Source organism: Thamnophis sirtalis, unplaced genomic scaffold (genome assembly GCF_051295495.1).
Source record: "Thamnophis sirtalis isolate CommonGarterSnake01/CBP01778 unplaced genomic scaffold, rThaSir2_p1.2 scaffold_2, whole genome shotgun sequence".
Taxonomy (NCBI): Eukaryota; Metazoa; Chordata; class Lepidosauria; order Squamata; family Natricidae; genus Thamnophis; species Thamnophis sirtalis.
In genome coordinates, this window is record NW_028261382.1 from 73,901,084 (window position 1) to 73,925,761 (window position 24,678).

General features: G+C 45.5%; 1 protein-coding gene across 1 annotated transcript; it reads left to right on the forward strand.

Moving 5' to 3' along the window:
* Window positions 1-708: 708 nt before the first annotated feature.
* On the forward strand, window positions 709-23,385 carry ACTR1B (actin related protein 1B). Its single transcript, XM_014068222.2, has 11 exons — window positions 709-864; window positions 5,582-5,646; window positions 6,625-6,700; window positions 7,544-7,669; window positions 12,365-12,489; window positions 13,003-13,219; window positions 16,628-16,720; window positions 17,631-17,805; window positions 18,341-18,402; window positions 19,070-19,110; window positions 20,243-23,385. Exons 1-11 carry the CDS (start codon window positions 817-819, stop codon window positions 20,343-20,345), a joined length of 1,131 nt encoding a protein of 376 aa, XP_013923697.1. The 5' UTR covers window positions 709-816; the 3' UTR covers window positions 20,346-23,385.
* The last annotated feature ends 1,293 nt before the right edge of the window (window positions 23,386-24,678 follow it).

Here is a 24,678-nt window from a genome sequence, read left to right on the forward strand (position 1 = left end):
GTGAGAGCAATCAACCCATGGAACAGAAGTTGGCTTCAGAAGTTGTGGGAGCTTCATTACTGAGGGATTTCAAGAAGAGACTGGACTGCCATCTGCCAGAAATGGTGCAGGGTCTCCTGCTCAGGTGGGGTTGGACTAGATGATCCCTGAGGTCCCTTCCAACTCTGGTATTTTATATTCAATGGAACAGAAGTTGCCTTTGGAAGTTGTGGGAGCTTCATCCCTGGAGGCTTTCAAGAAGAGACTGGACTGCCATCTGCCAGAAATGGTGTAGTGAGCCCTGCTCGGGCGAAGGGGTTGGACTAGATGACCTTCAGGGGTCATAGACCCAGTCTATTCATCTGTTAAATCTCCTCCCTTTCCCCCTCAAGCCTCCATCCCATTCCTTTGCCTGCCGAGTCCACCCCCCCCCCCACTTCTTTCATCCGCTGAGGGAAAGCCCAAAGTCTCCCCTACCATAAAAATATACAGCGCTGTCCCTTTAAGAACGGACCATGACATCATTTACCTCCGCCCTTCTCCCTTTCCGGCGTTTGCTCCATCTAACTTGACACGGAAGACCCGCCTTCCACGGCCGCGGGAGGAGCCAATCGCCGGCGGGCCGCTGAGCGGAAGTCCCGCCCGTCCGCGGGGAGGCCGCTGAGGTGTCGCCGCCGCCGATTGGCTGATACTGCCTGTCCATCTCCTGTTTGCCCAGTGGCGCGTTAGGGTGCGCCGAGGTAGGGTGGTGGTTTCCCGGGGCCCGGCGGCGGAGCTCCAGCGGCTGAGGCGGGCGGGTCCAGAGTCGTCGCTCGGCCAGGCCCAGCGGCCCCGGCCATGGAGTCCTACGATATCATCGCCAACCAGCCCGTCGTCATTGACAACGTAAGCCTGCAGGGCCGCAGAGAAGCTGAAGGGAAAAAGAGCCGCGCCCGGCGGAGCTGCAGCGGCGGCGGCTGAGGAGTAGGATGAGGTGCCGGAGCTGGGTGGGGCCTCGGCCTTGGCCCCCGCCCCGCCTTGCCTCGGATAGCCCTGCCGGATAGGCCGCGGGCGCCTGGCTGGCTTTGGCCTGGAGTGGCTCTGAGGGGAGGAAGCTGGGGGGGGGGCAACGCTAAGCCAGGATGCGGGACCCCTAAACCTGGTTTGCGGGTCGTGTGGAAAAGGGATGCGGGTGTCAGAAGATGCGGGGTGAGGGAGGAAGGCGGGCAGGCGCCTGGCAGGAGGAGCCCCGCCGCTGTGGAGGCTGGGATTACTCAGCGGAATACTCGGGCAGCCTCGTGCCTGGAATGAAATAGGAGGACTGTGGATGTTGTTGTTGTTATTATTATTATCTTTTTTCATTCAATGTGAGACTCAAGTCAACTGGAAGGTTTAAAAATGGGCCGCGAATGTCATGGACTGATGGTGGATACGGGTCGCTGCCAGCATCCCAGGGATCGACCAAGTATTTTCTTTATTGTTATTGTTGATAATAATAATGATGATAATTAATAATAATAATAATGGATACTGGCAGCAACCCGTATCCACCATCAGTGTCAGTTGTTTGTGATACACGTTTGAATGCTCAGTTGACTGTTTCATGTTTAATAAATAAAGTAAATAATAATAAATATTATATTTGCCATTAATATTTGTGATACGTTTTTAATGTTCAGTTGACTGAGTTTCATGTTTAATGAATAAATAATAAATATTATTACGTTTATCAATAATATTTGTGATACATTTTTAAATGTTCAGTTGACTGAGTTTCATGTTTAATGAATACATAATAATAAATATATTTGACATTAATATTTGTGATACATTTTTAAAGGTTCAGTTGGCTGAGTTTCATGTTTAATGAATAAAAGTTAATAATAATAACAACAACAAACAGACAAAATACTGGCGCATAATATACCAGACATCACACTGATTGAGAAAAATAAGGTTACAATCATAGACGTTGCAATACCAGGTGACAGCAGGGTCGATGAGAAGGAATATAAAAAAATCGCAAAATACCAGGACTTAAAAATTGAAATTCAACGACTATGGCACAAACCAGCAGTGGTAATTCCAGTGGTAATTGGCACACTGGGTGCTATTCCAAAAGCACTGGAATTATATTTAAAACAGTTTAAAATTGACAAAATCACCATCAGTCAAATGCAAAAAGCCGCACTACTTGGATCTGCACGCATATTACGAAAATACATTACGACGTCCTAAGCCCCTGGGTGGGGTCCGAGTAGTCACCAATGCCAAATCCGGCGATACAACTGGCCACTGTGATACAATTGTATAATAATAATAATAACCATCCACATGTTCAAGTTGGGTTTGGCATTTTTGTGTACCTATTGAATCCTTACCTTGGATAGCCAAAAGTGGATGTTTGATAGTGTTGTTGTTATGGTTGTTGTTATGATTATTAACTTGTATTCATTAAACATGAAACTCAGTCAACTGAACATTTACAAATTGTATCACAAATATTGACTAGATACATTTTTATTATATTTCATTATTATTATTATATACTTTATTCATTAAACATGGAACTCAGTCAACTGAACATTCAAAAATTCATCACAAATACCATTGACTGGTACTAATGGTTGATACCGGTTGCTGCCAGCATCCTAGGTATCAACCAAGTATCTTCTTAAAGTGTCTATTAATGGTGATGATGATTCATCACATAGTCAACCAGATGTCCAGACTGAGTTTGGCATTTTTGTCTACCTATACAGTATAGGAAATGCAAGCGGGAGAGAAAAAGGCATCTGTGTTGATCATGGTTCTTACCACCTATTTCATTTCATCCATGCATTTTATTTTATTTTTTGACAGTGGTAGTTGCCATTACCCAGTTACTCTCTCGGGTTCCACCTGATAGGACTGTTTCCTGTCCTTAATTTCTTTGGGTTAAGAATATATTCTTATTGTAGTGGCTACTTAAATAATTGCCATGGTTTGTGTTGATTCCTCTATTTTCTTGCGGATGCTTTTTTTGCTCCTTTCCAGGCGAGCCAGAGTACTATTCTATCGAATAGAATAGTATCCTTTATTGGGCTGAGTGTGATTGGACACACAAGAAATTTGTCTTGTATGTCTAAACACATATGACCAAATGAAGTGTTCTTTTCTATATGCAAATCTCTTACTGAGCTTTGATTATGAACCATTCAAAATCCTAGTTTATTAGCATGGTCCATAACATGGTGGTCCTATATGAGGGAAAACCCCAGTTTCAATCCCTACTATTAGATAATGGAGAATGGGTGGGAGGGAAAAGGAAGTTTGTGTAACAATTTGACAGCCAGCATAATAATGTATAGCACTGAGAGGCATGGAAAATAAATACAGGTGGTCCTTGACTTACAACAGTTCATTTAGTGACCATTTGAAGTTTTGTTGTTAGTTGCGAAGTCGTGTCTAATCCATCGCAACCCCATGGACAACGTTCCTTCCTGTCCTCTACCATCCTCTGGAATCCATTAAAGCTCACACCGACTGCTTCGGTGACTCCATCCAGCTACCTCATTCTCTGTCATCCATTCTTCTTTTGCTCTCCATCGTTCCCAGCATGAGGCTCTTCTCCAGGGAGTCCTCATTAGGTGGCCAAAGGATTTGAGTTTCCTCTTCAGGATCTGTCCTTCTAAAGAGGGTTGATCTCCTCTAGGACTCACTGGTTGGATGGCCTTGCAGTCCAAGGGACTCGCAGGAGTCTTTTCCAGCACTAGAGTTCAAAGGCCTCCGTTCTTTGGCATTCAGCCTTTCTTATAGTCCAACCTTCACAGCCATCTATTGCAACTGGGAAAACCACAGCCTTGACTATACGTACCTTTGTTGGCAGGGTGATGTCTCTGCTTTTCAGTCTGCTGTCTAGATTTGCCATTGCTTTCCTCCCCAGGGGCAAGCCTCTTTTAATTTCTTGGCTGCAGTCCCCATCTGCGATGATCTTGGAGCCCAGGAAAATAAAATCTGCCATGACCTCCATTTCTTTCCCATCTATTTGGCAGGAATTGAGAGGGCTGGATGTCATGATCTTAAGTTTTCTGAACGTTGAGTTTCAAGCGAACCTTTGCACTTTCCTTCACCCGCATCAAGAGGCTCTTTAGTTCCTCTTCACTTTCTACCATTAGAGTGGCATCTTCTGCACATCTGAGGTTGTTGATATTTCTCTCAGCAATCTTAATTCCAATTTTTGCTTCGTCGGTGTTCAAAGTTACAACGGCTAAAAAAAGTGACTAATGACCATTTTTCACACTTATGATCTTTGCAGCATCCCCATGCTCGTGTGACCAAAATTCAGATGCTTGGCAACTGGTTCATACTTATGACCCATTGCAGCGTCGATCATGTGATTACTTTTTGCGACTTTCTGACAAGCATTTAAAGCCAGAATCACTTAACAACCAAGTTACTAACTTATCAACTGCAAGTGATTCACTTAAGAACTGGGGCAAGAAAGATCATAAAATGGGGCAAAACTCACTTAACATATGTCTCACTTAATCACAGATTTTGTGCTCAATGTGGTCGTAAGTTGAGGACTATCTGTAACTGGTTTCTCTAGTTGTTATATGTAAGGTGAGTTAGCATTAGCTCCTGTATTGCAAATGAAAACTATGAAGTGGATTGTCTAGAATAACTACTGTTTGAAAGGAATGCCTCCGTGTTTTCCTGATCAGTAGCTCAGTTGTTTAACCAATACATTATGCTGACCAATGGCACAAAAACATTAGTTAATGCCGTTATTTAATATAATGTAACTTTAAAATAAGCCTTGTTAAGTACATAAACATAACTTTTTCACATTTTGTTTGTTTTACTTGTAAAAATAAAACATAAGTCATCATCAACATCTTTAATGATCCCATAATCCCTTGCAGGGTGGAGTCTGGGCAACTGAATGGAGCAGGCAGAGTTTTTTAATGGCCAGATGCCCTTCCTGATGCCAATACAGAGTTTTGTTCAGCAGGCTCAAAAGCCCGATTGGGCTTATTATCCAGAGAGGTCTTACTTTCAGGAAAATGTTATTTTTTTAACCTTTATGCTATGTATAAAAAAACTATTGTGTGTTGCATTTATAAAATCAATGAACTGCTACAGAGAAATTTTTTTATTTCAGCATGTAAACAAAAACATTTTGAACACTGGGAAAAAAAAGATTACTTGAAAGCCTCAATAAAATGAGGTCGCACATTGGTGGTTGTGATGCATATTTTGAGAGACATGGAGCTGCAGCAGAGGGATGAAAGACATCTGGCTCCAGAGACCCTGGTTTAAACAATATAACGAGGATTACTTAAATTTGATAAATGTGAGAGAGATTACTAATATTGTTACTGTGAATTGGGTTAATATGAACCAACTCTGTTCACATGCAATATGGAAGTATATTTATATTTACGCACAGGCACACACACAGTATATATAATAAAAATCTAAAAAGTGATATATACAAAAAGGAACTGGAAAACCTCAGTGCCAACTTCATTATGCCATCAAGCGACATGTGGCAAATTTTTCTCTGCTACCCAGTGTGTTTTGAACCAAAATGTTTTCTTCCTTGCTATTGATGAGTGGGCTTTTTTTTTCCACACAGGGTTCAGGAGTAGTTAAAGCTGGTTTTGCTGGAGATCAGATTCCGAAGTACTGCTTCCCAAACTAGTGAGTATCACTCCAAAACATCTCGTAAGTTGTTAAGTGTAGAAAGTTGGGAACAAGAGGGGAGCTGGGTGAGGTTAAGGTTGATGAACAATTGTAAAGGGTCCTCCGGTATAATAATATGTGGGAATTACCTTTGGAAACGGGGCAAAAAGACATAGGCTAAAGGAACAGCTTGGTCTGACCGAGACTTCCCAAGAGCCTGAAGCAAACTCCTGGTCTTGACCACTTTTATTATTTTACTATGAATTCTGCTCATTCACATCGAGCAAAGTCTTTCAAGGGAGGATTTACAGTCACAGACCTTCTCTGGCTTGGAGAGCTGCCAACATCTGCAAAACTTGGCAAGGAGTCTTGGAGAATCACAAATCAATTAAGCGCACTAATTGTCTCCTGTAAACTCCACTCCCCTTTTGCTCCTCTTATATGTTCTCTGGGAGGGCCATACATTGTCCACCTGTGGCCTTACTCCCAAGTTTACTCCTGTTCTTTAGCTGTTCGCTTCATCTGGCAACTCTGTGCATGCGCACACTGGGAACAGGCTGCAGCTGTTTTTCTGCCTCATTGCTGTCTGACTCTGAAGGTAGCTGATAACTGGCATACGGCCCTGGCCCCATCTCTGCCTCCGACACAGAGCCCTCATCAGTACCTTCCCCAGACTCCAGGACTGACCCATGTTCCTCCCCAACCTCCTCACTGTCCGAATCTTCTGCCATCTCTGCTGGGCCGCTGGCTGGCCAGAACACAGCTAAATAAAAGGCAGCTGGGCCCACAACAGGAATGCGGGTGGAGCAAGAACCTTTCCTAGTTTTTTGCACTGTAAAGGAGATACTGGGAAAATCGTCCTTTTAGATTTGCAAGATTCTATTAATGTAATCTTGAATTAGGTCATCTAATTGTGCTTTCGGTCTGGCTGGTCTGCCTTGTAAGGTTGACACATGTTCATGTGCAAGAGTGATGAATCACTCTCTTTCTTGCTAGTGTGGGCCGCCCGAAGCATGTTCGCGTTATGGCTGGAGCACTCGAAGGAGATCTCTTCATTGGACCGAAAGCAGAGGTAAAATCCCACCCACAGCATCTCTGGGATACCCACTCCAGTACCAAAGATGGTACAGACCCAGAAGGGCCCCAACACCCAAATCCACTCAGTCTTGCCAGGCTTCATTTGAACCCTGTTCCCCACCTAAAATGCTAATTGACTTGATTTTTCTCTGTATTAATTAAGAGTTTTGCTTATAGCAATAGCACTTAGACTTATATACCACTTCATATTGCATTACAGCCCTCTCTAAGTGGTTTACAGAGTCAGCCTCTTGCCCCCAACAATCTGGGTCCTCATTTTACCTACTTGGAGGGATGGAAGGCTGAGTCAACCTTGAGTCCTGTCAGGATCAAAGACCAGACTCTGGTCAGAGTTAGCCTGCAATACTGCATTTTTATCACTATGCCACCATGGCACTGTCCTGCCTCATAATGTTTTACAACCCTCTCTTAAGTGGTTTACAGAGTCAGCCTCTTGCCCCCAACAATCTGGGTCCTCATTTTACCTACCTTGGATGGATGGAAGGCTGAGTCAACCTGTCAGGATCAAACCTCTGGCAGTGGGCAAAGTCAGCCTGCAATACTAACCACTGCGCCACCCATGGCTCTTATACTACAGAAAGCAGCTGGACAATGATTTATTCAACTCTAATATCCAAAAAGAGCATATGCATTTTACGCTCTGCCTTTTAGAGATGTTTGGTGTGCTTTGCAATAGGCCACCTTTGAACTTTTCTGTTGCATCCATGTAGACAGAGGTTATATATTTTGGACATTATCTGTTCTCACCTAAGAGGAGTCATCTTCTGGCTGCTGGGTACCATCCTCTGTAGCAGAACAATTTCTATTTCTTCCGTAGGAACACCGAGGATTGTTATCCATCCGGTACCCCATGGAGCATGGCATTGTCCGGGACTGGAACGACATGGAGAGAATCTGGCAGTACGTTTATTCCAAAGACCAGTTGCAGACATTTTCAGAAGAGGTAAAATACATCGTTCATGAGTTCAGGTGGAGAGATGCAACCTTCTGTATTTGTTTTTAAATTTCAGTATTTTTAGAAATGATGACGTGGGCTAGGTATCAACTCTCAAAAAGACTCTAGCCGAGGCCATAATTTTCTCTGCTTCATTTCTTAGTTGCCACCCTTATACGGGGAAGTGGGGAGGTGGGACGGGGGTGGGGGTGGTAACAACACTTATAGAATGTAGAATGTTTTCCTAAGACTGTCAGATAACAGCAATAAGTCTCCTGAGAACCAAAGTCAATTCAACATGTCCTAGCAATGGCAGGAAGAAGCTCATCACCTGCTTGATTGGCTGACATGAACTGTGACCCAAGGGGGGTGGCCAGTATCTATCAGTGAATTATTCCAAAGCAGGGGAATTATTCAGAGATGGCTTAACATTTGAACGTGCCAATTTGATGTACCCAATAAACAGGATCTTTGAGAAAGCAACAGTCTCAGAGTCTTGAACTAGTTGGGAGAATTCCTCAGAATCATGACCCCAGGGCTGTCCAGCTTTGGCAACTTTAAGACTTGTGGACTTCAACTCTCAGAATTTCCCAGCCAGCATGTTCCTGTAGGCCTTTTTTGTATAAAAAAAATAATGCAGCTTTGGTTGGCTTGGTGCCCCAAGAGAACTATCACACACTGCAATATGAATTGTTGATCCAGTACATCAAGAGAGCAGTTGGAGAAAGTGCAGAAGAGATATACATGGACAGTGGTCCTTGGTACTCATCGTTAGTAGTTCTGGGAAGCGTGATGAGTACCAAACACATTTTTCCCATAAGGAATACAGTGGTACCTTGGTATTCAGCTGCTTTGAAACTCATTGAATTTGGTAGTCAATGCATTTTGATGGAAAAAAATTGTCCCAGTATTCATTGTTTGTTTGGTACTCAATGCACAAGTTAGAAATTGTTGAATTCAACTACCTTGTAACTCACTACATTATTCCTTATGGGAAGAATGTGTTCGATGCTCATCGGTTTTGGTTCTCATTACACCTCCATTATACCACTGTAATTGTTCTGACCTAGGCTTCTCAAAAGCACGAAGCTGACTCCTCGTCCCAATAAAACCCCTTTTATTTAGTTTTAGAGTAAATTCCTCTCCAGCAAAGTCCCGGCCAACAGTCTTTCAAGAGATTTCACAGCTACAGGCCTTTATCTGGTTTGGAGAGCTGCCAGGCCGATATCTTCCAAACACCACACTGTAGCAGCAATTACTTGGCAATAAGTCAGGAACAGATTTTCACTCTAATGAACTGAACTAATTGTCTCCTGCAAACTCCCCTCCTCTTTCGCTCCTCTTCATTCCCTATGGGAGGGGCCATTCACCATCCACCTGTCCCTTTACTCCCCAGTTGGCCCTTGTTCCTTAGCTGTTACCTTCTCCTGGCAACCCTGCGCATGTGCACACTGGGAACAGGCTCTAGGTGTTCTTCTGCCCCAGTGGTATGCGATTCCGAAGGCAGCTGATAACTGTCAGATGGCCCTGGCCCCCGCTCTGCCTCTGACTCAGAGCACTTGTCAAAGCCTTCCCCAGACTCCAGGATTGGCCCATGTTCCTCTCCAATTTCCTCACTGAGTCTGCTGCCAGATCCGCTGGCTGGCCAAAACAGTAATGTAGTGAGTTACCAGGCAGCTGATACCAACAAGTTCTAGCTTGTCCGTAGAGTACCAAACAAATGATGAGTGCTGGGACAAAATGTCCACGTCAAAATGCGCTGAGTGCCAAATTTGATGAGTTTCAAAGCAGTTGAGTACCAAGGTACTGTCCCACTCCATATTGCAGGGATAAAGGAAATGGAGCCGTAGGGATCTTCTGGCAATTTCCTAACCAGTAGGAGTGGAAAACCACATTGGTGGTAATTCCTAACCAGTAGGAATGGAAAACCACATTGGTGGTAAAGGGATGGGCTCCAGAACTTTCTAGATCCTGCTTCTGCTGTAATGTGTTTTGTCTCTGGATGATTCAGATGTCAGAGGAGCCCTTTGCTCCAAATTTTGTTTCGATTAACATAGCGTCCTGGATAACACAACATTTTGAAAAATGTGGTTTAATAGAGAGGCCCTTAACATTCAGTTGCTATACATCACATCATGTCCTTAGAAAAGTGAATAGAATTCGCTTTGCTGCAATTTTGTTGTTGTTAGTTAGTTGCGAAGTTGTGTTCGGCCCATCGCAATCCCATGGACAATGTTCCTCCAGTCCTTCCTGTCCTCTACCATCCTCTATTCAAGCTCACACCTACTGCTTCAGTGACTCCATCCAGCCACCTCCTTCTCTGCTGTCCCCTTCTTCTTTTGCTCTCAGTTTTTCCCAGCATTAGGCTCTTTCCCAGTGAGTCCTTCCTTCTTTTTTTTATATACGTTTTTATTTTTTAAAACAAGCAAACAAATAAAACACGTAACAAAAAAATCTTCCATTCCGTACAGTGTGTCGATTGGTTACAAGGTTTTTGTGCATCCTTTCCATAGTCATCCCTTAAATTTTATATAAAGTCACATTGTCAATCAATTATATTTGTATACATTATTATTATAGCACTTCATTTGTTTGACTGTCACTATTATTTCTTCATTTTAAAAGAGGTATTCTAAATATGGGTTCATTTATATTATAATAATTTGTTACATCATCTTCAACATGTCCAATAATAAGTTTTTTTATATCCTATTTTAAATCATTCTATTATTTGGGTGTTGGTAACATTCACTAATAAATTTTCAATTCCATATTTTTTTTAATCTAACCACTAATTAAATAGATCCCATGTACTATAAAATTGTTTATCTTCTTGTTCTCTAATTTCATATGTCAACTTACTCATTTTCGTGCATTCCATTGCTCATATCATCAATCTAATATATATGCATACAATTATTATGATTAAACATTAATTGAATATAGCTATTACATCCTTTTTATCTGAAACATACTAAATTTAAAATGAATTTATATTATGACATTTCATTACATCATCCTGGACGCATCCAATGGTGTTACATCTTTTGTATTCTATTCTATATATTGTTTATCTTTAATTTTTTTTAAAAAGGCTTTGCCATATCATCTCCATGGTCCGAATTTGCAGCTTATATAAAATTCCATAGACCAATCTAGCATATATAAATGCATTGTTATCATTATTAATCATTTATTTGGCTATAACTATTATTACTTTGTCTTATACATAATACTCAAAGTTTAACTAAGTTTAACTTAATTTTATTGTAAAATTTCATTTCATTTCATCATCCTGTATCCTTCCAGTAGTAGTGCAGTCCAATATCTCTTGCCATTTGTAAAATCTGTATTCTAGGTGTTTTTTTCTTTCTGTGCTTATTAGAACTTTTTGAATTTCTAGCATAATTCTTTGCAAAGTTATTTCCTCTTCTTCTTCATATTGCACCATTTTTCCAGGTCGTAAACACTGCCACTAGGACATCCAAGACTTTTTGCTAGGTTTCAAATAAATTCAGTGTAATCTTTCAAGTCAGGGCTTTCTCTTTACTTCAAAAGAGCACCCGTATAAACAAGATGTGATTTTCTCTATCCCTTTCGGTAAGCAAAGCCAATGGCCTTGAAATAGTATATGTAACCAAGCCTCCAGCCTCTAGATGGCAGTGTTACTTCTTTTTCCTCTGTTTTTAGCTCTCTCTTAAAGCTCCAAATTTGAGAAAGGAAAAAAAAATGTTTAAAATGCTTAGCAATTCCGATCCAACCGAGCATTCAGAAGGAAGAGATTCTTAGTCCACAAATACAAATAATGGAGAAAAATAGAGGAAGAAGGGGAGAAAAAAGACCAGTTCAATTTAAAAGTAAGAGGCATTAATAAAAATTCCTCCATAAAAAAGAAACAAAATTAAAGAAAAAAGGATAACACAATAGTTATAATTCAGGCTAATTCGCTGCTTACTCTCTTCTGTCTTCAACTTTAACTTTAAGTTTTTTGGGTGTTCTCTCTAATAGTAAAATTTATCTCACCAGTTTCAACACACTCTCTCTCCTGCTCTGCTTCCATTTCAGGGGTCTGTCCCAACCTTATGCAGCTTGAAATGGCTGCTTCTCTTGTAGCTGGCAAAAAGAGCTTTCTCCTGGATCGATCAGGGACTTTACGATGACCCTGAGATCAGCAGGACATGCTCTTCTCTATCACCGTCTCTACAGGACGATTTAGGTCCAAAAGGACTGTCCAGGCACAAAGATATCAACAGTAATCCTGGAGCTCCAAGATTGCAGGTTGTGTTGTCAACTCTGCCTCCCAGTGAGTCCTTCCTTCTCATTAGGTGGCCAAAGGATTTGAGTTTCCTCTTCAGGATTTGACCTTCTAAAGAGCAGTCAGGATTGATCTCCTCCAGGACTGACCGGTTAGATGGCCTTGTAATCCAAGGGACTCGCAGGAGTCTTCTCTAGCACCCTCGTTCAAAGGCCTCCATTCTTTGGCGCTCAGCCTTCCTTATGGTCCAACTTTCACAGCCTCCATTGCAACTGGGAAAACCATCGCCTTGATTATACACACTTTTGTTGGCAGCTGCAATTTTAGTGGCTTCTTAACTGGATTGGGGGCCCTTTTGAGAGCCTGGGGGGTATGTCTGATGGGAAAAGGGGTTTGTAAACATTCCATCGGTTTTGTGACATTGAAGTGGACCCTCTGTTTCCTTCCAGCATCCTGTTCTCTTGACAGAAGCCCCCCTAAATCCTAGCAAAAACCGGGAAAAGGCTGCAGAAGTTTTCTTTGAGACTTTCAACGTCCCTGCTCTCTTCATCTCCATGCAAGCTGTCCTCAGTCTGTAAGTGTCTGTGTAAGCGATTGTGGGCCATAAAAATCATGCAGAACATACAAAGTCAACCATAACTGAAGCCCAGAGGTGGTAAGTCACTTCCCATCCAGCCAACCTCCACTTCCAGCATTTGGAAACTTACAGACTGAGGTACCAAAGATGCACCTGGCCTTTCTTGGTTTCTTTTCCTTGAAAATACTTTGCTTCTCATCCAAGAAGCTTCTGGGATGAGAAGCGAAGTATTTTCAAGGAAAACACCAAGAAAGTCCAGTTGCCTTTTGAAAAAGCAGTACGTCAGTCTGTACGTTTCCAATTGCTGGAAGTGGAAGTAGGCTGGATGAGAAGTGACTTACCACCTCTCGGAGCACTACCTGTGTTGCAGATGCATTCTTTTAGGAATTGTCTCATGATGTGAAGGAATAACCAATGCTGAAAAGAAACTTCAGTCAGGCCCAGACCTTGGTCCACATGGTTTCTTAGCCGAATGGACTGACTACCCCATCTCCCTCTGCCTTCTTCCAGTTATGCCACAGGCCGCACCACGGGAGTCGTGCTCGATGCTGGCGACGGCGTAACACATGCAGTGCCCATCTACGAGGGCTTTGCCATGCCTCACTCCATTATGCGGGTCGACATTGCCGGGCGGGATGTATCCCGCTACCTCCGCTTGCTACTACGGAAAGAGGGCTATGACTTCCACACCTCGGCCGAGTTTGAAGTGGTCAAGACAATAAAAGAGGTAAGGTCCAGCGAGAGTCTGTAGAGATTCTCCATCATCCAAGTTGTGCTTGTCCCAAAGGTGGTTTTTTTCAAGAGGCAACTGGACTTTCTGGTTTTTCTTTTGAAGATGTTTCGCTTCTCATCCAAGAAGCTTCTTCAGCTCTGACTAGGATGGTGGGGAATGGAAGGATTGATACTCCTTGCAGACAGCTGGTCATTTACATCCTTTTAGAGCAGTGTTTCTCAACCTTGGCAGCTTGAAGATGGGTGAACTTCAACTCCCAGAATCCCCCTGCCAGGCTACTGGTGGGAGAATTCTGGGAGTTGAAGTCCATTGATCTTCAAGGTGCCGAGGTTGAGAAACACTGTTTTAGAGGGTGTTTGAGGCCACTTGGAGGTTTATCTGTGTCCTTGGGGTCACCTGAGTAGTGCAAATGGTTCTTGTACAAGGAACAAGGAACCTCCCCCCCCCCCAAAAAAAACAACAAACAAACTACCACCGGCCCCAGCCGCCTCGGACTCGCGCTGAGCACCTTCTCTGCGGGGTTCGGACGAAAGTCCTTCCCTGTGGAGCTTGGACGAAAGTCAGCTCAGTGTAGCGGCGGACGTGATGTGCTGATGCCTGGAGGCTGTTAGGATCTGGATGGGGGTAAACAAACTTGTGCTCAATCCCGATAAGACTGAGTGGCTTTGGATGCTGCCCCCGAAGGATAGCTTAGACAGTCCATCCTTAACCCTGGGGAGTGAAAATTTATGCCCCTCAGAGAGGGTCCACAATTTGGGGGTCCTCCTGGATTCGCAGCTGAAACTGGAGCATCATCTATCGGCTGTGACCAGGGGGGCTTTGCCCAGGTTCGTCTGGTACACCAATTGCGGCCCTATTTGGATCGGGAGGCACTTCAAACGGTTACTCACGCCCTTGTCACCTCAAGACTAGATTATTGCAATGCGCTCTACATGGGGCTAACCTTGAAAAGCGTTTGGAGACTGCAGTTAGTCCAGAATGCGGCCACGCGAGCGATATTAGGTGCACCGAGGTACACCCACGTTACACCTGTCCTCCGCGAGCTGCACTGGCTACCAATTGGCCTCCGGACGCAATTCAAGGTGTTGGTTTTCACCTTTAAAGCCCTACATGACTTAGGGCCAGAGTATCTTCGAGACCGCCTACTGCCACATACCTCCCAGCGGCCAGTAAGATCCCACAGATTGGGCCTCCTTCAGATGCCGTCAGCCAGACAGTGTCAGCTGGTGGGCCCCCGGAGGAGAGCCTTCGCTGTGGCTCCTCCGACTCTTTGGAATCAGCTACCCCCAGAGATCCGGACCATACCCACTCTCATGGCCTTCAGGAAAGCTGTAAAATCCTGGCTGTTCCGGCAGGCCTGGGGCTGTTGACCTCACTGTTGAGGTCCAGCCCCGATTAGAATGAATGTATGTGGTGTTGCTATTTTAAACCGTTTTCTTTTGTTATGTGTTCGTTATGTGTCTTTTTTTTCTCTTTATTTTTATAAGCCGCCCGGAGTCCTTCGGGATTGGGCGGCATATAAATGTGGTTAATTAAATTAAATTAATTGTAGCCTGCATTTTTCCCCCTCTGAAAATCCATTCCTCCTCCCACACCATTCCAAGGGTCTTCATCCCAAATTGTATAGCTAAAAGTCTAAGGAGATTCTCAGTCATCCAGGCCCTGGTTATCCCAAAGGTGCTTTTTTCAGGAGGCAACCGGACTTCCTTGTTTTTTCTTTAAAGACGTTTTGCTTCTCATCCAAGAAGCTTATTCAGCTCTGACAGTCTAGTGGGGAATGGAAGGATTTAGGGGGAAGGGGATATATGTGGATTTATGGGGGGCTCTTTGCCCTCACTGCAGTTGGGACAGGGGTTCCCTGGTGTGCTGATAAGCGTTGAGCATCTCACAGAAGGGAAGCTTCAGCTGGAGATGGTGTTAAACTGGCGACCGCGGTTTCCAATTTGTCTTGGAAACCGCTGTTCAGCAAGCGGCTCCTTTGAAGTGTCCATCAGAGGCTAAAGAAGGCAGAAGCTGCTTCTGACTTTCAAAGCGGCTGCCTTCAGCGAGCAGAACACCTGCCACGGGAGCTTCAAAGAGCTCCTTGCCGGTGAAATGGCTTTGCTACGTCGTGTGGAAAGGAACACAAACAGCCCTGTTGATTTAAGTAGTGGGACTTCTTCAGCAATCAGCATGTGGTGTCCCCGAAATAAGATAAAATACATAAAAAGCACAACTGGGAAGATGAGAGCCACACTGTTTAACAGAGTAGGAAAGACCTTGGCAGTCATCTAGTCCAATCCCCTGTCCAAGCAGGAGACCCAACACCATTTCTGACAGATGGCAGGCCAGGCTCTTCTTGGAAGCTTCCAGGGAAGAAGCTCCCACAACTTCCGAAGGCAACTTCTGTTCCATGGGTTGTTTGCCTTCACTGTCAGAAAATTCCTCCTTATTTTTAGATTGAATCTCTTGATCCGTTTTCATTCACTCCTTCATTGGCCTTCAGGGGTTTAAGAAATTAGCTTGACTCCTTCCTCTCTGTGGCAGCCCCTCAATTATTGGAAGACTGCTATCCTGTCACCCCTGGACTAGCCATGCCCAGTTCCTGCAACTGTTTTTCATATGTTTTAGTCTCCAGTCCCCTTTGGACTAGATGAAGTCATCTAGTCCAACCCCTTGCTCAAGCAGGTGACCCTACACCATTTCTGACAGATGGCAGTCCAGTCTCTTCTTGAAAGCCTCCAAGGATGAAGCTCCCACAACTTCTGTTCCATGGGTTGATTGTTCTCACTGTCAGAAAATTCCTCATTTCTAGGTTGAATCTCTCCTTGATTAGCGCATAGAAGTACATAGAATAACAGAGTTGGCAGGGACCTTGGAGGTCATCTAGTCCAACCCCCCCAAGCAGGCGATCCTACAGCATTTCTGACAGATGGCAGTTGAGTCTCTTCTTAGAAGCCTCCAGGGATGAAACCCCCACAACTTCCGAAGGAAACTTCTGTTCCGTTGGTTGATTGTTTTCATGGTCAGAAAATTTCTCTTTATTTCCAGATTGAATCTCTCCTTGGTCAGTTTCCATCCATTGTTCCTTGTCTGGCCTTTGGGTGCCTTGGAGAATAGCTTGACACCCTCCTCTCTGTGGTAGCCCCCCAAATATTGGAAGATGCTCTTCTGTCTCCCCTGGCCCTTCTCTTCACTAGACCAGCCATGCCAAGTTCAGTTTAAAAATGAACATGCAGATGAGCACCCCCAGCAGACTTTTGGTATGAGATGGTTGAAGTTCTTGCCCGATGCCATGGTCAAGTGAAGGAGGAGAGGCTTAACTGACCTCTTGCCTCACTACGAGAACCTAGAAGGAGCTTCTCTCCCTGGTGGCTTCCGGAACCAATTCAGGAGCTTCACCTACTTCCTTCCTCCCTACAGAGAGCTTGCTACCTGTCCATCAACCCTCAGAAGGATGAAGCCCTTGAGACAGAGAAGGTGCAGTACACGCTGCCTGACGGAAGCACTTTAGATGTAAGTTTCTGAACTAAATGATGTGCGTTGCTCCTGGGATGTGAAACTTCCTGTTTCGATGTGCAAGAGAAGCATGATGATTATTATTATTTTTTTAAAAAAGGCTTTATGTTGTGTTCCGCCGGTTGTCTGCAGAGCTGACAGCAGAGTCAGACAGTGAGGAGGTTGGGGAGGAACATGGGCTAGTCCTGGAGTCTGGGGAAGGCTCGGACGAGGGCTCTGCGTCAGAGGCAGAGAGGGGGCCAAGGCCATCTGGTAGTTATTTGCTTCCTGCGGAGTCTGACATCAGCGAGGCAGAAGAACAATGGGATCCTGTTCCCAGTGTGCGCATGCGCAGAGCTGCCAGAAGGCAAGAACAATTAAGAAAACAGGGTCAACTTGAGAGTAAGGCTTTGAGATGATTGGCCCCTCCGATAAGACATAAAAGAGGAGCAAACGGGACGTGAACTTTTGCAGGAAGCAATTAGTTCATCTGGTCAGTTCAAGTTCTGAAAAGTTCTGTTTGACTCTGTGCTACATTTGGCCTTGCTCTGCATTTGGCAATTAGGTCTCTAGCAGCGTTTCAAGGGAAATAAGGTGGGTGTTTATCAACATTCCCCTGAAAGACTGTGGCAACTCCAGCAGACATCTGTCGGAATCTTCACAGACTGTTTGTGAAGCCTTGCATACTGTTAATGACCATAATTCACAGCCCTCTAAATAAAAGAGGGTTTGGGGGGGACTAAGATTGTGATTTATGCTTCCTCAGGAAGCCTGGGTCAGAACACTTTTATGAGTTCCTATCAGAGACTGGTTAATTCAGCCATATTTGGTAAGGGTGGGCGGGTGTTTGAATCTTCTGCCAGCTTATGAATGTTGTAGCCAAGCAGTCCTGCTGAAGCCGAGTTGACCCTTGTGGCTTTTGGGACAGGTTGGCCCATCCCGATTCCGAGCTCCTGAGCTGCTTTTCCAACCGGACCTAATAGGAGACGAGAGCGAAGGGATCCACGAAGTGTTGGTGTTCGCCATTCAGAAATCGGACATGGACCTGAGGCGGACGCTGTTTGGGAACATTGTCCTGTCTGGAGGGTCTACGCTCTTCAAAGGTACTCAGTGGACATAGAGGAGGAGGTACCTTCCGCTTGTAACAAATAATAGGTAACAGAACCACAGAGTTGGAAGGTAGTTTAGAGGTCCTCTAGTCCAACCCTTGCTCACGCAGGCCACCCTATACCATACCAGGTGAATGGCTGTCCAGTCTCTTCTTAAAAACCTCCAGTGATGGAGCACCCATAACTTCTGTATAAAGGAGTTTAGTTCTGCAATTCCCCCCAAAATGGCTGGGAAGGAGATGTGTCATTTTCACGTCTTTCCCAGACAAGGTTCAAGAGAGCAGAAATATTTGTTCTAGCCTGCTGGCGGCCAGTGGAGTTGGCAGCAGATTCGGACAGTGAGGTGGTTGGAGAGGAAGATGGGCCAGTCCTGGAGTCTGGGGAAGGCTCTGATGAGGGCTCTGTGTCGGAAGCAGAGAAAGGGCCAGGTTGAATCTCTCCTTGTTCAGTATCCATCCATTATTCATTTCCCTTCCATTCATGCCAATGTTAATGCCAGGGTGTTCATCTTGCCTTCTCAACTCTTAAGGTTTCGGGGACCGACTGCTCAACGAAGTGAAGAAACTCGCTCCGAAGGATGTCAAGATCAAGGTAATTCGATGGGAAAAAGGCTACCTTCTAGCTCTAATTCCATTCACGTGGGTAAACTCACCCTTTTTAAAAAAAATGAAAGGATGAATTTTGAAATCCCTATGACTATGAAATACTTAAAAAAAAAAAAATGGCAGTTTCCCCAGGGACTGTTCCCTTTCCTCCGTCCTGAAATATTTACCTAAAAAGTTTAGCCAAACACTGCTATCATGTCTCCCCTAGTCCTTCTTTTCATCAGACTAGTAAGGCCCAGTTCCTGCAACCGTTCCTCATGTTTCAGCCTCCAGTCCGCTAATCATCTTGGTTGGTCTTCTCTGCACTCTTTCTAGAGTCTCCACATCTTTTCACATCCCCGCCCGAATGCTGAATGAATGTTGTGTTTTACTGTTTTATTTTATTTTATTCACATATTTTATGTTTTGTCTTGCACTCCTTCCCACGAATTGTAAGCCGCCCTGAGTCCCCTCAGGGAAAAGGGCGACCTATAAATGACAAATAAAACTAAACTAAAAACTAAAAAAAAAAACTTTTCTACATCGTGGCGATAAAATCTGAATGCCATGTTCCAAGTGTGACCTTACCAAGGCCTTATAAATTGATATTAATCCTTCACTTGATCTTGATTCTCTCCCTCTGTCTAAGCATGCTTCTGTGTTCTTCTTTCCAGATTTCGGCTCCTCAGGAGAGATTATACTCAACGTGGATTGGGTAAGAATGTACCCCTTCCTCTCCCTAGGCCCATGATCGCAAACCTATGGCACGCGTGCCAAAGGAGGCACGCATAGCCCTCTCTGCTGGCATGCACGCCGATGCCCCAGGTCAGATCTGCGTGGCGTTTCTTTCGTGAGCTTCTGTTTCCCTGCAAACGATGAAATGGAAGCGCACGAAAGAAAAAAATCCTACCTCTTGCCTGCTGCGGGTGTTGGCATGCCCGCCACCCATCCACCAAGTAGCCTCGGGTCTCTGATGCGCATGTATTCATGCCCGTACATGCATGTGTTTGTGCATGCCTGTGTGCATGTCTGCGCCTGTGCACATTCATGCGCGGGTACACCTTTCAGTTTGGGCAGGTGTGCATGCATAGTTTGGACACTCGGTGTCTAAAAGGTTTGCCATCACTGCCCTAGGCGGTTTCCACCAGGAGCCCCAGTATAGTAGCCATGTTTTATAATGACTTAGCTTTCCTGCACAGGAATGTGGTTTATTTGATTTTTCATTTAGTGCCCTTTGCAAATTCGGCCGTTGTGCTTAATTAGTCAGCAAACCACGTTCATGGTTCAGTTTGTGAATCCTGTCTTCTAGACAAACCACCCTCGGATGAGTTCACACAACACCTTAAACCAGAGACTCTCAAATCGGGGAAGAGGAATAAACTGGATTGGGGTTGTAAAGACTTGAGCACTAGAAGAATGCAGTCTGGGTTGTCCTCAAGTTAAGCCAAGACCTTTTACTTTTTGTTGTCATTGCCAAACCTAAGATTGCTGTCAGAATTGGCTCTCATTGGGCCTGGAGGAGCTGACAGCAGAATCTGAATTTTGAATTTTTGTAAGGAGCAGATATTGATTCAAAATAAATGTAGAGAGAGAGAGAGAGAGGAGAGTGGCTGTCCCAAAAACAAAACCTAATTTTAGTATTTTTAAAAACAAACAAACAAGCTCCTCCTTCCTGCTAAGAAATAAACTTAGCATTTGGGTCGGCCTTTTATTCATATCGTGGCTGAGGAATTCTAGGAGTTGAAGTGCACAAGTCTTAAAGTTGCCATGGTTAGAGACCGCTGACCTATCTTATTTGACCAAGACAATAGGCCGGCTCCATGACCCTCCTCTGTCTTCTCTCCCAGGGGCTCCATCCTGGCCTCGCTGGACACCTTCAAGAAGATGTGGGTCTCCAAGAAGGAATACGAGGAAGACGGCTCCAGGGCCATTCATCGAAAGACTTTCTAGGGCAGGGAGGGGTGGCAGCAGGAGGAAGCCACAGCTGGGGTCGTCTCTCTTCCCTCGTGATCTTTTCTTGTCCAGGGCTGCTTCCTTCCTTCCTTCCCCTTTTCTTTCTTTCCTTCCTTCCTTCCTCTTTTCTTTCTTTCCTTCCTTCCCCTTTTCGTTCCTTCCTTCCCTTTTTCTTTCTTTCCTTCCTTCCCCTTTTCTTTCCTTCCTTCCCTTTTCTTTCTTCCCCCTTTCTTTTTTCCTTCCTTCCTCCTTTCACTCCTTCCTCCTTTCACCTTTTTTCTTCCCCTTTTCTTTCTTTCCTTCACCTTTCCTTTCGTTCACCTTTTCTTTCCTTCCTTCCTTCCATACCTCCCTCCTCTTTACTTTCTTCCTTCCTGCTTTTCCTTCCTTCCCTTTTCCTTCTTTCCTTCCTTTCCCTCCCCACTTCCCTCTCTTAGTACCCTTACATGCATGTTGCTAGCACACACCTCCCTGGGAGGAGGTGTTGCTCTTTTGAGGCCTTGTTTGGGGGGTGGGGGTGGGGAAAGGGTCCTCGCCCTTGACTTGGGAGGGACTGGAAGCCCCTTCCCACCTTCCGATCCCCTCCCAAGCAACCCATTCGCTTTGCCCCAGCCACTTGCCTTGGGCTCCCAGGAAGGAAGAAGGCTGCCCTCTTGGCAAGGGAGTTAACCCTGATCACAACCACCCCTTCCTCGCCATCTGCACCTTTGACGCCTCTCCGGAGGAGCCAGGCATCGTGCCCATGCCTCCGGTACCCTCCCCCCCCCCCCAAGTCAGAAAGTTCTTAGGGAAGACGGCACCTGACAGCTGCTGCCCTGCTTGCCACCTCTTGCCAACTCTACCAGGGACTCCCAGATCTCTGGGGAAGGAAAGGATATCAAAAACATTCTTCAGCCTGCCCCCCGCCCCCCTAAATGCTCCGGCCCTCTCATCACCCTGAGGACCAACCAAGGGGTCTGTGAGAGAGCAGAGCAATGGGGGCCTCAGCCTAAGCCCAGCTTCTTCCCCCTCGGAGGCCCCTTTCCCCCATTCCAGCCCCCGTCCTGACATTGAAGAAATAGGAGACTTGAGTGCAGAGGGGTGTTTGAAATGCCCCTGGCGGAATAGGGCGAGGGTCGAGAATCACGTCTTTCCTCCGATCGGCCTCCCCTTGGGGGTGTGGGCTCAGCTCCAGGGATGGCCTAAGCCAAGTTGGAGAAGGGATAAGCCAGAGGTCCCCAAACTTGGCCATTTTAAGACTTGTGGACTTCAACTCCCAGAATTCTCAGCCAGCTATGCTGGAGAATTCTGGGAGTTGAAGTCCACAAGTCTTAAAGTGGCCAAATTTGGGGACCTCTGGCATAAGCCAAGCCAGAGAGGAAGTAGGCAGCTTCTCAGCATCATCCTTCCCACCCCGTCCTTCTGAACATGGCTTCAAGTAGTGGGAAAGGATATGGAGAACCCAATCTGGGTCTGGTTAAGCTAACTAAGGAGATGGGAAAGGGCTGCCTTGCAGGTTTGTAGGAGCAGAAGCATCCCATCCTTGGAGGTGGGGGAATCTCCCTTGAGCTTGAGCTGGGGTGGGGGGAGTTCAGGTGATTGCTGGGAGAAGGAGGAAGCTTAACAAGCATGGTGCAGGAACCTGGAACATTTTAAGACTGACCTAAGAAATAGACCAACCTATCCTGAGCCCACTCTATGCGATATTGTCTTTTTTTCCACCCCCCAGGTCTGCTTTGGCTCTTGATACCTTGAGATGTGCTCCCCCCCCCCCTTCCCCCCAAATCTTGTGGCTGTCCATTGCAAATGGCCGCGTCTCTTTTGGAGGTGTTGGGGGTGCCTTCACCAGTGTACAAAAGCTGCCCGCTCTCTATCCAGTTCCTGTCTCCTAGCCCAGCTTTCCCAAATGGGGCCCCCACCCAAACGTGTGGGTTTCAATTGAAACCCCCCTGCGCCGCCCTCTCCAGGCCTCTACTGAACAGCCTAAGACAGTGGTGGCGAAGCTTTTCGGTGCGGAGCACCCGTGTGAAACTATCACGTGCGCACCCATGTGCTCTCCCCGGGGCTGCACTCCAGAAAAGCCGAACTTTCCAGGCTCTTATGCACATGCAGCCCCGACAATCAGCTGGCTGGTGCAAATGTGCATGCCGGTTTTCGGCACTGCTGTACACGCGAAAGGTTCGTGGTCCGGAAAAGCTGAACTTCTGAGTTCTGGCGTGCATGCACCCCCGACAATCAGCTGGCTGGCCTGCATGCGCACACCAGTTTTCGTCACTGCTGTGTACGTGAAGGACAGCTGATCGTTGTGCATACATACACACCAGAAACCCAGAAGATAAAGAGGCAAGAGCACGTGTGCCAGGCGACATGACTTTAAGTGCCACTTTGGCTACACATGCCATAGGTTAGCCATCACGAGTTGCTTCCCAGGCTTTGCAGGACAAACCCTGTTTCCCCCACCCCAATTTGCTCCGCGTGGTGCTCCCTTTGCTCACTGCCTTTGGGCAGGGGGGCTGGATAGCCTCAGCTCAGAGTCCAGAATTCAAACGGTATTAACTGAGACCAGTTGGAAGCGTGTCTGGTTTTGCTAGCTGATTGGGGGGAGGGGGGGTGTTTGTGTTGGTGAAAGGGGGGAGGAGGAGGTTTCCAATATTTACCCAAACTGCCCAGCAGCTAAGAGGACCGGCTCCCCTCTTCACTACTTCGGCTGTGTTGCAAATCATGGCCTTAGCCTCTGGCTGGGAAAAGCATTCAGCGTTTTTTTTTTAATATGTAGGCAAATGAATTTATTTAAAAGAAACACTCTCTTCTGTTTCCTTAAAATACGTATGTACCTCTGTCAGCTTCTCCTGGTTGCCCCTCTACAGTAACTAAACCAAATTGGAGGCAGAAGTGCCCCTCTTCTCCCCGCCCCACCCCTCTCTGCTCCCTCTCCCACCATCCTTTCCCCATGAGATCCACCTGTCTGGGCTGCAATGTACAATAATTTAACACAGTTGCCTGTATTTTTATTTTGTAAATTCATTATACTAATAATTATAAATTAACCGCCAGTGGCTTGGCCTGCGTTTGGAGTGGCTCTGTTCATGGCGGAAGGAGGCACGATCCTGATTGTGATGCTGCCTTTTCAGATGCTGGGACTAGACCAGGCATGGCGAACCTTTTTGGTACTGAGTGCCAAAATCGGAACATGCGCCGGAGTGCTGGGAACCCAAACACCAGCTAGCTGACATACGCATGTCTGTTTTTGGAGCATCTTTTGGGCGTTTTCAGGCTGGTTTGGGGGCCATTTTCAGACCAATTTTCAGTCTTTTGGGGGCCAAAAACTGCCTGAAAAAGGCCCAAAAGCAGTTCAAAAAATAGCCTAAAAACAGTTGTCGTTGAGGCCGTTTTCAGGCTGTTTTCTGGTGCTCCGGGACCCACAAAAACCAGATTGTGGATGCGCACCATAAACCAGAAGAGCAGTTGGTGACAGCAGAGGTGCCCACAGAGTGGGCTCTGCATGCCATAGGTTCGCCATCACGGGACTAGATCCTTCCTTCGGCACTCGGTGCTCATGGAGCATGTTAGAACTCCTAAAAGTTTTCAGGAATTGGGGTGACCCTTCTTTTGGGGTGCGCTGCATGGAAAAGGTTGGGCTAAGGAAGCTCTTAGGTTGTACTTTTCAGAACATAATTCTAGTCCGCCTTGATTTGTCTTTTACCAAACTATGATTTGGCCACGTGAAGTGTTGATGCAAATCCCTGAAAGAGAGAGGGTGTAGCTGGTGGATTAATTAAACAATTCCCTAAGGATTTTGTGATGCTGTTCACAGCGAAGACAAGAGATGGAATCTGAAGTCTGTCTCCTCCGTCCCCATTTCCGCAGTGGCTGTCCAAATGCTGCAACAGAGTTCACAACCTCTTGCACACTAGGTCACATTCACTGCTGTCATTTCTTGGTTGGTCAGCTCAGCTGTAGTCACTTCAAAAACGTGTGAAATTAGACAAGTGTTATTCAGCCTTGGTGACATGTGGATTTCAACTCCCAGAATTCCCCCTGCATGGCTGGCTGGGGAATTTTGGAAATTAAAATTCTGCTTCTCTTAAAATTGAATTAGATCATGGCTTTGTCCTATGTGACTCCTGATTGCAGGGTATCAAATAATGGATTTAAATTTCAGAAAAACCAATGTTGAGGATGGTAGAATTTGAAGAGCCCTTCCAGCTTCAAAGTAGTGTCCCAGTATACTAATTGCACTTTTCTTCTTGGTTATTCTGCCCTTATTAGCAAATAACCATACTCTGTTTGTTTGGAAGTTCCTTTTTGGAAAGAAAGTTAAAAAAAATTATTTAAGTACTTTAAAAGGTTT

What these genes read in the sequence shown, in the direction of transcription:
- ACTR1B (XM_014068222.2), top strand. Translation starts at nt 817, where the DNA reads ATGGAGTCCTACGATATCATCGCCAACCAGCCCGTCGTCATTGACAAC. An exon ending in TCATTGGACCGAAAGCAGAG is followed by an intron (nt 6,701 to 7,543) that starts GTAAAATCCCAC and finishes TTTCTTCCGTAG; the next exon opens with GAACACCGAGGATTGTTATC. An exon ending in AGGGTCTACGCTCTTCAAAG is followed by an intron (nt 17,806 to 18,340) that starts GTACTCAGTGGA and finishes TCAACTCTTAAG; the next exon opens with GTTTCGGGGACCGACTGCTC.